The 14,051-nt window shown below is 30.7% G+C and overlaps 2 protein-coding genes across 2 annotated transcripts; both read right to left on the bottom strand.

Annotated features, from left to right (window-relative positions):
- Positions 1-2,290: 2,290 nt before the first annotated feature.
- LOC114383205 (ubiquitin thioesterase OTU1-like) lies at positions 2,291-7,067 on the bottom strand. Its single transcript, XM_028342828.1, has 9 exons — positions 6,912-7,067; positions 6,636-6,727; positions 6,475-6,520; positions 4,916-5,024; positions 4,265-4,356; positions 4,107-4,169; positions 3,763-3,881; positions 2,764-2,839; positions 2,291-2,657 (listed from the first exon to the last, which is right to left on the bottom strand). The coding sequence occupies exons 2-9, from the start codon at positions 6,698-6,700 to the stop codon at positions 2,601-2,603; spliced, it is 627 nt and encodes a 208-aa protein (XP_028198629.1). The 5' UTR covers positions 6,701-6,727; positions 6,912-7,067; the 3' UTR covers positions 2,291-2,600.
- Positions 7,068-11,505: 4,438 nt separating this feature from the next.
- On the bottom strand, positions 11,506-13,499 carry LOC114383458 (reactive Intermediate Deaminase A, chloroplastic-like). The gene is made up of 6 exons (XM_028343138.1): positions 13,213-13,499; positions 13,015-13,130; positions 12,879-12,923; positions 12,659-12,732; positions 12,527-12,576; positions 11,506-11,912 (listed from the first exon to the last, which is right to left on the bottom strand). Exons 1-6 carry the CDS (start codon positions 13,397-13,399, stop codon positions 11,818-11,820), a joined length of 567 nt encoding a protein of 188 aa, XP_028198939.1. The 5' UTR covers positions 13,400-13,499; the 3' UTR covers positions 11,506-11,817.
- Between the last annotated feature and the right edge of the window lie 552 nt (positions 13,500-14,051).

The raw sequence follows: 14,051 nt of genomic DNA, 5'->3' as shown, positions 1-14,051 counted from the left end.
AAATAATTTTTTTTTAATTTCTCATTTATGGCTAATCGACTTTGACTATGTTTACCATTTTTGGCTCCTAAAAGCTGACTCATTATTTTTGAAATATTGTATGAAGTAACGTTAAACGGAAGCCCTCGAGTAATTTTTATTAAAACAAAAATGGATATGTTTTTCAACAAACAATGGGAAGCTACCACTTTCAAGATACGTTGCCTAATATTACCCACATTTGGTTCATCTTTGAATTAGTAAAACATTATGACAATGGATGGCAGTGCTGTGAATAGTACATGTATGGGAATTAAAGCATGGTAGATTAATTGAATGGGGTGAAGAGAAGCAGTGCATTGGCAATTTTGAAATGAGTTGCACTATTAATTTATCATACATGTACCACATGATGGGAAAAAAGATTGATTTGGAAATTGGATCTGAAAGTTGGACCAAATACAAGTCATGGACCCAACACCATGAGAATAAACTGTGCAAATGCTCTAGCCTACAACTAAGGTTTGTATCCTTTAATGCCTAAGCTTGGGGTAGTAGGTAGGATGCCTATTCAGCATTAGACACTTTCTATATATTTTTTCTAAAATATGGTGTAAAACCTTCAAAAATTCCTGGGGCAACTAAATCTCTTTGTCGTCACTATCGAAATTTGGTGGTTGATCAATCATGAACTAATGAGAGCTTTGTGGATAGAATAACATCTCAAGTTTTGAGTTCACACTGCTCCTATTTCCTGAGTCCTACCACAAATGTTTGTATTCTAGTCTGCCGGCAGTACTTCCAAGTCCAAATCCAAAATATGACTATTATAACAACAAATTACTATTCCTCAACTTTAAAATAATTATCATTTTAAGATTATGTACAAAATAGCTAAAAGACACTCGAAGAATCAAGAGCTTGGGGACCTGAGGATAAAACATCTTGGTGATGATGGAATGTAAGCGTATAAGATAAAGTTAAGATTAAAATGAATTGTTTTTAAGCATGATTCTCGTGTTAGAATGCTGAAAACTAGAAAATGTGTGATAGTTAAGAAAAGTACCAAAAAGGAACTGAAGCAAGAACTAAAAGCTTTTATTCGATTATGCCAAGCCTTAGGTATCAAAAGTGGAGCAAGAGTTACTCTACAGGCTTGCTAAAATTAAAGAGAAAAAGTCAAGAGACTTGGATAAAAAAGAAGTGCATTAAGGATGAAGACAATAAAATCTCTGTTTTTGTTATGGAACAAGAGTACAAGACATTATAGAAAGACAGAAAAATTACTTTTAGAAGTTATTTGAGGAAGTACATGAATTTCTATCAGGTTAAACACAAGGGACGAGGACCAAAATTATGCCTTTTATTGTAAGATTTCTATTGGCACATTTCTAATAAAAAATAAATAAATTGTTTAACATGGTTATGAGTATGAGGCCCAAGAAAATGCTAGAAGAGTGAAGCATTGATACTCTAACACCTATTTGTAAGAATATTTATATAAAAAAGATTATACAAATTATTGGCGACCAAGATGAAGTTATGAGAAAAAGATGATTGAGGGAAGATTAAGAACAAAAAAACTCATATTACTAAAAACAATTTAGATTTATGCCTAGGAGGCAAACTATGGAAGCAATATAATTGCTATAGCATTTAATGAAGACAAAAGATTTTTGGAATAAAAAAGATTTTCATTTGTTCTTTAGAGTTAGAAAAGGCATATGATCAAATACTAAGAAAGATATTGTGGATGGCCTTAAGAAGAAAGAAATTTGTGTTGCACATCTTCAAGCAGTCAATGATATATATGAGGAAGTCAAGACTAGGATGAGAACACAATTACACAGTGGAATCACATCAAAATTTCTTATAACCATAGGATTGGGCCAAGGGTTAATTTTGAGCTCTTATCTCCACCTTAGTCTTAAATGTCCTTATAAAGTATATCCAAAAGTCAATACAATTAAATATGCCTTTTAGATATGTAGTTCTGGTTAGAAAATGCATAGATGAAATAAATGAAAAATTGAGTATCTTAGATATTCTTTTCTTATATAAATACTTTGAACTTACAACTTAATTTTTCATTGTTTTTATTAATAACAATACCTATTTTCTTCCAACATAAATCAACATTTGAAATTCATGATTAACAATAAGCTTGACGGCTAGAACAAGTATCTGTAAATTTGTTTTGAGAGTCATTATATACTATCATTAAAAGGGATTTATATATAATATCAAAAGCATTCAACAATCGCCAAGGTTAAAATAGTGGCGCGAGTTTACGTAGTTATTACACTAAAAATTATAACAGGAAAATAAGTGAAATATATTAGATAAAAATCTTTACCAGGAAAAGAATATAAAAAACAATTGATTACTAATTAGTTTCTTTATCTAGTCTGCCACTAGAGGTGAGTTTCTTATAATCACAGTCATTTGTGGAACGAGACCAAGGAACTAATATTACAACCCAAGTTGCCACAGCAATTCTCATGCAGAAATTATTCAGTTTTATGGTCTGCAACAAAGCAACTACCTTTCATCAATGATGCTCATTCAAATCAACGGAGATTACACATGAATTTGTATCTCATTCAAACGAACAGAGTGCATCATCTATACTCTTGGAAGTTAACATGACCAGTTGCTTGTGCATGCTCCACTGCCTCCTGAAATGTTCACAAAAAAACAAGTACTCAGAATCATAAGAACAAAGGAGAATAGGCTAAGGTGGGTAAGTAGCATAAAGCAAAGCATCGGGTACTGAGGAATCACCTTCTGACCCATTACTCCAATTTGGCATACTCCACAGCGCAGAGTGAAGTTAGAAGTGTCAGTGTAACTCCGTTTCCTGAGAAAGTGTAGCCATGATATATTAGCATCATGGGCATATCATAAATTGCAATGATACTAAGTAGCAGAAATAATTGAGAGAGGCCATTCGAGATGATATCGAAATTAAATTGAGAAGATTTAAAAAAATCACATCATGCAAGATAAAACAAACTGACTTCCCTTTGTATTATTGCAGAGTTAAAATATACGTTCCTACTGGCAGACAAGACACATAGCCCAACTATATAAAAAAACTTCGTACCCCATTGCCCAGAGGCTCTTCGCTATGCGAAGGTATGGGGGAGAGATGTTGTACGCAGCCTTACCCTTGCATATGCAAAGAGGCTGTTTCCAGATTCGAACCCATGACCAACAAGTCACCAAGGCACAACTTTACCGCTGCACCAGGGCTCGCCCTCATAGCCCAACTATATCTTTCACTTAAAAATTTGCATAATTTCACCTGTATTGTTTGACAATAGAAATTGGCAAAGTTGAAGTTTTCAACTTATCAGTCTATGTATATATAGTAACAGCTTTGCGGCACATTCACTACTTTGTTCTTGTTCTAAATTGATAAAAGGTACACTGGATTTACAAAAATGTCTTCTGTTTGCACTAACAATTACAAAAATGTCATTAGTTTCACTTTATTTTGTTTTTAAATGTTAGCACATAAAAACATGAATTGAGGTCAATTTTGTAATTATTACTGAAAATAGAAAATATTTCCCCAATCCAATTCCAAATGCATCCCAAGTCCTCTGAAAGTCAAACCTCAAAATACATGCCCAAAAAAAAGACCTTTTACGTACAGATATTCGCAACAAATCTGATATATAAAGAATCCAAAAATGAAGATTGATGCAATTCAATCATCTAAATATGACAATATTTATCTCTTTCTTTTAGTAAGGTTCAATAAGAATAGCAAACTACCTTTGCTGGTCCTTCACAAAATTTAGAGCAAGCCCCTCAACAGGTCCAATGCTTCTGTTTTTCTGTACAGCAAATATGGTCTGATCAAACTCCTCTGGAGCTTCCTCAAAGGGAGACATCTGACCCATACAAGGGGTTTGAGTAATCATCAGGCAACATGAAAACAAAAATACATATGAACCTTAACTTTGTAATTTTTTTTATTGTTTCATGTGTAGCAGATAAATGTTAAATACCATATACTTGTAACCTCCCAATTCACCTCCAAAACCACAAAAAAAAAAAATGCAAAGAAGAGAAGGAATGGATGATAAAAAAAAATTCTGGTATATGAAATTACTCACCACTAATGCATCATAGTGGAGACCATCATAAATCAGCATCACTCTTTCAGAATAATTCCTTTCCTGTCAAAAGTATTCACAAAAAGTGAAAATAGAAAAGTTCAGTCATAAGAGGTTGCAAAACTTGAGAGCATATAGATTGCATAAGAGTGACTAACCTGACCATACAAATCACATCGAGTTGTCTGAATATCATATGCTGCAATTTCACGTCCATAATAATCTGCTAATATTGAAAGTTCAATTGCACCTTCATAAAGAAATATAGAGCTTAATTAGCAAATCAAACTAACAAAAAGTTAACAGTGCTTTATTGTTAAATTTGCTACTAGGAGTTTGAAATACCCTTTGAAACCCATGTCAAATTCATCAACTACAAAATCTATACCCATAAAATTTATATCAAAAGCCAAATTTTAGAAACAACTGAAAGTTAAACAATTGTCACAGAAGATTCTCTGGGTATCCAGATGTTTAAATAAAATTTCCCAAATTTTAATTAATACTTTATGCCTCTTTATGTTTCAGGAAAATAATATATTTTACTCGTATATACTCCATAATATATTTATCTTAGCAAAGTTTATTAAAAACTCAGATGTTAAATCAACCCATCTTTGAGTAAGTTTCATCACCTTTCAAGTTCCAAATAAAAATGAATTTTCCACACTTGAGGTTACACATTCATGCACTCACCACAGTAACACCAAAAGTAGCAGTTCCAATTTGTATAGTGAAAATTGGTAACTATTTCCATCTAAATTTTTATTTAAAATAGCCTTGATTACGAAAAACATAGGCCAACTAACCTCCCCACTTCTCTGAGTCAAGAATCCAGTTACAATACTCTGTGTTTGGCTTCCCAAGAAATGCTTCACAATATTTCTGTGGATCACTTGCTACTGTTGCTGCTATAACCTTTAGCATGTCAAATGACAAATAGCACAAAAATATTAAGTCAAAATATGCAAGAAATGATGTCAATAACATACTCAAAATGCAAAGACATTAGGCAATACAATGATATAAAAGTTTCACTCACTGGTAATTCTTAAATGATAGAGTACGTAATTTCATATCTGAAAATAAAAATATTTTGCAATGACAAGCTTTTAGTTGCATGTAATTTCATGGAAAGCATTGAGTAGCACAGCATGGGGCTTGACAGACCATAGCACAAGTGCATATGATGAATTGATGACAAAATATGGAGATCTACCAGAGAAGTTACTTAAGTCTGATGTCAGGAATTGAAAACAACAAGAGCTAGTGAAAAATAGGTATGTTGAGCCATATATAATATTTCAAAGTTGAATTTTTGTAAAATAAAAATGCTCAAAGCGCATCTATTATTCGTAGCTGCATCTGAAAAATTCTTCATGCACTATGCAGATAAAAATAACTAAATATTCATATCTAAGTATTTCATCCTTAGCATTTGTTGCAACCGTTTTAATGATTGGAAAGCCAACTATCAGTTTACCGAAAGCTCTTTTTACTGAATTTTAATAAAATATGTCTATGACTGCAAGGAACATTTCAGAATAAAAATGTTTTTAATTTCTCAAAATATCTAGAAATTTGGTCTTAGTCCCTATAAAAATTCAACATGTTTTAGTTCTTACATTTATTAAAAGTGAAGTGGTTTTAGTCTCTTGTCAAGAACTAAAAACACATGTTTTTGAGAAAAAAAAGTAGGGAATAAAAATGTATTAAATTTGTATAGTATTCTTCAACACATTCCAACCTCGTGTTTTTGACAGTGTCATATCACACTTCGAGAATGACACGGTTTGGAGGAACTCTAACTAGTTGGGTGAAAAGTCCTTCTTCCAATCCTGTAGAGAGGTCTCCTGATTTGAAAATGAATTCTACGATACAATGTTGTTAAAGGAGGTGTCATGGCCGCCATGGTGGAATGGCATGGCAGATTTTTTGCCAACCACCATAGGCAATTTGTGAAGAGAAGCCCACTATGGTGTGTTTACATGGCGGAATTTTACCCTTCGGCCATGTTCTGCCACCCGCCATAAATAACACTACTACGATATGGTTTCACTAGTCCAAATCTTTAGTTTATTGTGTTTGATACCTCAAGTTTGAAAAATGAGATTTTTCTAGTAGAAAAGATCATATATTTAACTTTGAAATTTTTGTTAAAATGTAGGGGCTAAAAACGTATTAATCTCTATATTTTGTGGGATTAAAACTGAATCTCGATATATTTTGAGGGACCAAAAACATGTTTCACTCCAAAAATAAAAAAATAAAAACATATCTTGAGGCAAAAGTTGACCAGCCAGAAATGAAGCACCCCTTGGCACTAGAAGCAAATTCACAAATAAACTAAATACAAGAAAAAAATTACCTGTCTCAACTCAGCAGCTTTCTTTTTGTCATGATCCATAACATAGCTGAAACAATTAAACACAAAAAAAAGGAAGGAGAAAGAGCATCACAAGTGGAATGATTTGTACAAGTAGCAGTAATTCCAAAAAAAAAGGGGTTGTATTCCATTGCTTAGCTTACCCAACAGCATTGAAGAGGCAACTGTTATCCGAAGGAATGACCCTTCTCAGAATAACACCTTCCATGATGCAGATTGTAGATAACTTACCAACCTAAAAATCAATAACAGAAGAACCATATTCAAAATCTAAAACACAATAACGAAAGCAACATCGCATTTGGATTCTGAAAAGAAAGGGGAGAAAGAGGAAAGGGTTTGAATTGGAAAATGGAGATCTATGCTATGAGAATTGAAAAAGGGATTGGTCTAACAAGAAGGAGAGAATGAATACGAACCAAGCTTGTTAGGTGTTTTCCTTTCCTTTGAATAAGAAACGTTTTCCTTTTCCTTTTTATGCGTCAAAAGGATTAACATTAACTTAAATGGATATTACTTCTGTTTTCGTTCAGATGCCACCGTCCTTTTCCTCAGCATGCCCCACTACTCTCTTCCATTCTCAACATCTTCCCTCTTTTATTCTCTGTTATCGAAAAGTATTCTTTTTTAAACAATTTTATTCGTAGCATATCCACAATTTTTTGCTCATGATTATTTTCTACCGTCTTAATCATAAGGGGGGAAATTTGTCATGTCAAGTGGTTACAAATATAATTAATTTCACATTGTTTAATTTTATTATTTTTAAAATATTTTTTATTTAATTGAGATTTTGTTTTTAATAATTTTTATTTTTGATATTTAGTTTTAATAAAAATGTGTTTTAGAAAAAAGATCAAAATTGGTGCAATTGTTTGTAACTAATTTTTTAATGATCGAGAATCAGTTATTTTTTAATATATTCAAGATAGGGGAATAATTTTATTGAAAAACACACTTGCGTGTGTATAGTAATATCTCCCGTAAAAAAATATAATAATATCTCTCCTCCATCAAATATGATATTTTCATTCACAATACTTATCATTTTTGTAACTTAAACGAATATACTAAAATTTTGTAAAGTATTTTAAATAAAAACAATTTTTTATGTAAATGAATTGAAAGAAAGATAAAAAAAAATATTCTTGAAATCATCAAGCATCTCAATCAACTGATGTAACCAAATATCTTAAATTCAAGTAACGGATATTATTAGCTCAAACAATATTATCTTTAACAGAAAATATTTGTGATTAAAAAAAAGATACCTTAGTGTCAAAGAATTTATTTTTGTATAAATAATGACTCAACGAAGTTTGACAGTAAAATAAAAGTAGGCATTAAGAAAACTTAATTCCAAAGTTTAGAATCAAATCCTAAGAATTTATATTAACAATAAAATAATTAATTGAATATTTAGAGTAGTCTATCTATAGTAAAAACCTTTTTATATGCCATATATTTAGAGAACTAAAAAACAGTACTCTTTTCAGTAAAAGTTATAACATACTCTCTAACACATTTCTATAAACACAGGAAAAAAAGGAAAAAGAAGAAGAAGAAAGAAGCAATACGTACAAAAAAAAGTGCATGTTTCCTTTGAATAAAAACATATGCACGCATGAGATGAAATCCTTTCAAGCTACCAGAGATAATCAAAATCCCCTCCCCAACCATAAAAGAATCAGTGCGTACAAAAAAAGGTGCATGCTCATCGGATAAAAGCGTAGGCTATAATAGAATCCTTTCAAGCTACCATCTTTGAAGTGAATGCATGGAAATTGCAAAATATATTTAATGAATCTTTTAATACTCATTTTGCATTGAGATGACAAGGCCTCCATAGAGCTTGGAAATTAATTTATTCAGCAAGTAAAACTATTTATTTTATACTGCTAAAAAACACTAATTATTGTTTTCTAATATAGTTTACTCATGTACTTAATGGTAATTTTCTTCCAAATATCGGAAAGGCTCTTTCCTATGAACCCTAATCAAACCTGAATAAACTTAATACTCGCAACTCGCAAGAAAGGGTGATAATCTAGCTGATGGAACCACATTTTTATGCAATGTATTCTTGAGAAGTATCAGCAAATAAATCTTCTTGTTTGAATAATTTTTTAATATGTATTTATAATTTATAAGAGAATAAAAGGAGCTCATATATATATATATATATATATATATATATATATATATATATATATATATATATATATATATTATAGAATAGTCAATTATGTTTAAGAAAACTATAAACTCCTTTGACTAACTTACAAATGAAAAATAAGCTAACTTATAAGCTTTTAATTTTTTCTCCTTCTCAATTTTATCCTTCATATTTTATTTCAACTTTTATTTTATCTTTTTATTTAATTTAAAAATTCCGTTACCTTATTAAACAAGATATGTTTGTATAATATTTCATAGTCTTACAAATGAGAAACATATACTTTAAGTTCTTCTTATAAGATGAATGTATAAGAAAAATTATAAAAAAAAAACACTTTTTCATTTTTTGTCTTAAAATAGTATTATTAATAAAGTATTTAAATGTTAAAAAATTATTTTAAGCAAGATAATTCTAATAAATTTTATTTATTTAATTTTAATTTTCCAAAAAAATAAATTTTTTATGATATACAAAATTTTAAAAATTATTATCTTAATTTTGATAAATTATTAGAAATAAAATTCAAATATTAAAAATACCAAATATATATTTTTAAGTCATTTGAAATTTATCAATTAACTTATCAACTATGTTAGACAAGTGATCTCAATAACTTAAGTGGTGAATTAAGTCTCACTTAAGGAATCCTTACAACTTAAGAGACTCTCGATCCCTTAATCAATCTCTTTGAAGAAAAAGAAGAGGAAGAAGAATTTTCTCTTTAAGAGAAAAATATTACAATTAATCTGGATGAACTCTTCAATAAATTTAAAGTGTTTGCCCAAGAGTTGTTAAGAAAACATTTGATAATGGAATTTTCTAGGAATATTTCTCTCTTACTTTTTGAAATCACACATATATACAGGTTCTTCTTACCTTTTCAGAATGGTTTGAAGAGATATGTCTTTTCAAAAAGATTTTTTTGAAATTTTTCACAGGTAATAGATTAAACAGATATATTTTGAAGGGTCATGACTTTTGAATTTGAATTTCCAGAGTTTCGTTGCTGACAATTGATTACAAACATCTACTAATCGATTACAGGTATAAAATTCAAATTCAAAATCCTTTTTAATAGTTATTTTTCAAACTTGTCTATTGACAATCGATTACCAGAGTCTTGCATGTTTTAGAAACACTTTGTTTTGAGGCAAGACTTGATCTTAAAATAATCTTGAAGCAAGACTTTGTTTGTTGAAACAATCGTGTATTAATCTTGAAGCAATGTTTATCCTTTGTAGCAGTCTAGTTTGATTTTTGTTTGACATCTTCAAAATTCATGTATTCATACATTCACAAACTAGTCTTATCAAACACTTTTATTAAATCAATTAGCTTATAAGTTAATCTATAAGCTAATTTTACTAAACATAACATTTATACTGTTTAACTTTTATAAAAAATTATTTTATTTAGTTTCTTCAAAATTAAAGTTGAAAACTATAAATCGATTTTTACTTACAGAATAGAAATATGATTTATTTTATTTTTATTTCCTGTTATAAGTATGGATAGAAAATTCTATCTAAATAGTGTACAAATTGACACGATAGAGTTATATAATTATGAGAAAGGCCACTTTATATGAGTAACTTTAATGTTCGTCGCTTACCTTAATATTTTTTTAAAAAATAACATCTATGTATAATTACGGTTACTTAAAATAGTAACGTTGCTTGATTAAAAAAGCAAGCCTCGTTATATTTTTTTTATTTCCTTTTTTTTCAGACTTTGATAGTGAGGGAGAAAAGTTATAGTTTCACCGCTAAAGATGCTTTACGTTTTATCTTTATTCTTGAAAACTGGCAAAAGAACAACATTGGATGCAAATGCAAGGCAAGTTGCTTTATAGGATTCTCAGATATTCATATATAATGCACAACCTGAAGCCTTAATCCTCCCAATAAGAATCCAAGGCCTACGTTGCAAAAATACAATCTGAGCCAGAACTTTTAAGGATGCAAAGTAGCAAATGTTTGTCGATTGTTTGAATAATTGAGTGCATGTTTAATTTTCCGTTCAAATCATTGTCATACCAATTTTGAGACAAATCCAGCATTCCAATATAAAAGAAAGAATCATGATAAGTTGATGCTTAAATATTAAGGTTGGATTTGATTCAAGATTTTACAAATTATTTTCAGAAAAGTGAATTTGGGAATGTCACAATCTCAAGTTTACTTCATTTTTTATATATATATCTACATATGGTGATTCTTAGGAATATGAAACATTTTCATAAAAATAAAAGTTCTTTTCTAAAATAACTCTATATTCCTACTTCTTTCTTGAGTTTCTTCCACATTTTTTCCTCTACTTTTTTCTTCTTCAAAATTTTAATCAAACATTTTTTCTAAAATTATTAAATGCCAACCAAACCAAAAACGTTTATGTAAATTACATCCGCAAACATAGTATTCTTGGGGATAAGATTTTTGGAAATGTAATATTATACCTTGGAAAAAAACATAAATTAATAAAATGCAAACTAATTTATAATATCGGTAGAGAAATTTAAATTATAACTAATCAAATGATAACGAAAGATTGAATTGGAAAAACAAGTTACTAATGAATACTAATCAAGGATCAGGATCTTCTAAAGTAAACCTTCTCATTTTAGGGAGAGAAGTGGGTTTATGTCTGTCGTTTAATTTATAAGCAATCTTTGCTAATTGTATATTGGTTACTTTTTCTGTTACTTATATTTATGAATTGGTCAATCCATTTCAGTGACTTATATAAGAACAAAATATGAAGAAAAAGAATATAAGAAGTACGTACAATAAGGTTTTCAATGTAACGTCCACAAATCAATCTAAAGAAAATTGATGTGAGTTCGAGTAAAAGATATTTATTAAAAATGATCTTATTCATAATATGTCTTATGTGATACGAATATACGATGTCACAAAAGCTGCAAACAAGAAACATCCAATGACTGAGTTTCTTTCACTTTAAATAGGTGCATAATCTTTGAGAAAGAATCCGAAGATTATAGACCTCGCTAGGATGGTAAATGTAATCACAAGAGCACCATTATCCAAAGAACAAAACAAGTAAAACTTCAATACTAAGATATGTCCCTTCCTGCATTGTTAACCTGAGTTTGCTGATGGAGCCAGATGTACTAGTACAATTGATGCTTATAAAGTTGCTATGCACTCTATTTCAATCTTGGCATCCAATGGCAATGCAGCTACTTGATAAGTTGAACGAGCAGGGAAAGGTGAAGGGAAGTCTGAAATCATTGGAAAAGCAGGTAAATTAAAATTATTTAAGTAACTGTGGGCATTAGTGAAAATTAAACAATACCAACCCAAACGGAAAACCTTAATGTTTTCAGCATGGTACTAGTGGACTCTCTAGTATCAATCTACTAATCACCCTTAGTATGTATTAAATATGACAAGTTGACAACATAACCTATTACCTATTATGACAAGCTAACAGGTGAATCTTCAAGACTAAAGCATAAAAAAGCATGAAGGTTTTGAATCTAAAAGCTGGTCAGTGGTCAGCCATGGTACATGTATGTTACCTACAGGCTAACACATTCTCAGCCCACAATGCAGCAGGGTCAATTTTTACAGTGCAGTATAAATTATTATCAGAAGTGAAATTCATTAGTAATTAGCACAGTTAAGCAGTTTGTCAATACAGGACTTTCATGATCTGCAATATGAAATGGATGGCTAATTATTTCTACCAAAAGATATTACTAAATATGAATAAAAGTTTAGGATAGTGTATTCATCTTTTCACACACAAACAAGTCAGTGCAAGCTTCACCTTCTACAAGAATGTAACTGTCAAGAAAACATTAAAAATTAAAATCACTACCACAGAACTCACATTTAGCATAGATCTCATTGACTTTCTTGAAGTCCTTCAAGTCAGCCAACCTGCAGGAAATAAAACCTCAAAAACTAGTAATCTTGCTGAAACTCAATAAATTCCAACCACAAAATAGTGAGGAATTCATACATAATTGTTGTCTTAACGACGGACGAGTAGCTAGCACCACCGGCTTTAAGAATTTCCCCCATGTTTTTAAGAAGCTACAAAGGGTAATTATTATATCAAATGTCAGAAACAAAATAAACAAGTGCATTGCAACATCAATAAAATGTTATCGTCATACAATACAACAATTGACATTCAAAGAATTTAGTATCACAAGATAAAATGTTGTCTCATTTTGTACCTGTTCAGTTTGGTCTTCAACATCATCAGATACGAACTTCCCGGTCTGCATTGAAGAGCAAAACACACATCAACAATCTGAAGAAACGAACATCATAAATTAAAGGAAGTGATAACAATTAAGTAAATTAACAAACCTCGGGAACAAGGCCAAGAACACCAGACACAAAAAGAAGGTTGTTGGATTTGATTGCTTGAGAATATGGTCCCAGAGCCGCAGGTGCCCCTTCTGTTTGAACATTTTCCTTAATACCTACAAGCAATAAGGGTCACCATTATAACAAAAAAAGTAAAAGGTTTAAAAATTTGAAGGTTTCTTCATAATGGGTACTTACGAGTTTCGGAAGAAATGCTCAAGCATGTGAATGACAAAGAGTGCTTCGGTGACGAAGAGGAACGCCAGAAGGAGGTGCCGGCCACGGACAAACACCCCACTCTGGCGGCCAATGAAGCACGGTTGCGCAGTGCGCTGCCTTCCATCGCCGGAACCTGGAAGCTTCGAACACTGCACCACGAAGCCATTTCTATATCTCTGACTGACTCTACCTTACACTCTCACTCTGTCAAATTCTTCAACCTTTTGTTTTTGGGTTCTTTGCTGCAACAGTCACTTCTTTTTTCTCAGGCACTCATTTACCATTTTGGTCCCTTCAAATGGATGGGCTCCAAGGGTTCATGGGCTGGGCCCATCCTTCACCCAAATAACAGTTTTGATTGGACCCATGTTATTTCATACATCTTTTCCCTACTTTTTTTTTTAGTTTTCAAAGAAAACGGTAGACAATTGTTAATCATATCTTCCATAATTATTAGATAGAGTTCTTTTATTTTTTTTTATTAAATTTAGTTAAATATCCTCACCTCTTATTTCTCATTCCTTTTCTTCTTCAAAATTTTCTATTTTATAATACATAATTGAGAAAGGTTTGAAAAAGAAAAGGAATAAGAAGTAAGGATGAAGATATTTAATGTTATTTCATACATTTTTTCCCTAAGTTTACACCTCTTTTAGTTTTCAAAAAAATATTGTAGGCAATTGTTAAACATATCCTTCATAATAATTAGACAAATCCCTTTTTATTTTTTGTTATAAAATTTAGTTAAATATTCCCACCTCTTATCTCTCATTCCTTTTCTCCTTCAAAACTTTCTATTTTATAATACATAACTGAGA

The sequence above is a fragment of the Glycine soja genome, chromosome 14 (assembly GCF_004193775.1).
Source record: "Glycine soja cultivar W05 chromosome 14, ASM419377v2, whole genome shotgun sequence".
Lineage (NCBI taxonomy): Eukaryota > Viridiplantae > Streptophyta > Magnoliopsida > Fabales > Fabaceae > Glycine > Glycine soja.
The sequence above is the reverse complement of the archived record's forward strand: the minus strand, read 5'-3'. Positions and strand labels throughout refer to the sequence as shown.

Coding starts and splice junctions, on each gene's coding strand:
- LOC114383205 (XM_028342828.1), bottom strand. CDS start 6,700: ATGGAAGGTGTTATTCTGAGAAGGGTCATTCCTTCGGATAACAGTTGC. Junction 5,025..6,474: donor AAGCTGCTGAGTTGAGACAG/GTAATTTTTTTC, acceptor GACATGCTAAAG/GTTATAGCAGCAACAGTAGC. Junction 2,658..2,763: donor TTGGAGTAATGGGTCAGAAG/GTGATTCCTCAG, acceptor TGAACATTTCAG/GAGGCAGTGGAGCATGCACA.
- LOC114383458 (XM_028343138.1), bottom strand. CDS start 13,399: ATGGCTTCGTGGTGCAGTGTTCGAAGCTTCCAGGTTCCGGCGATGGAA. Junction 13,131..13,212: donor GAGCATTTCTTCCGAAACTC/GTAAGTACCCAT, acceptor TATTGCTTGTAG/GTATTAAGGAAAATGTTCAA. Junction 11,913..12,526: donor CAATGAGATCTATGCTAAAT/GTGAGTTCTGTG, acceptor CAATGATTTCAG/ACTTCCCTTCACCTTTCCCT.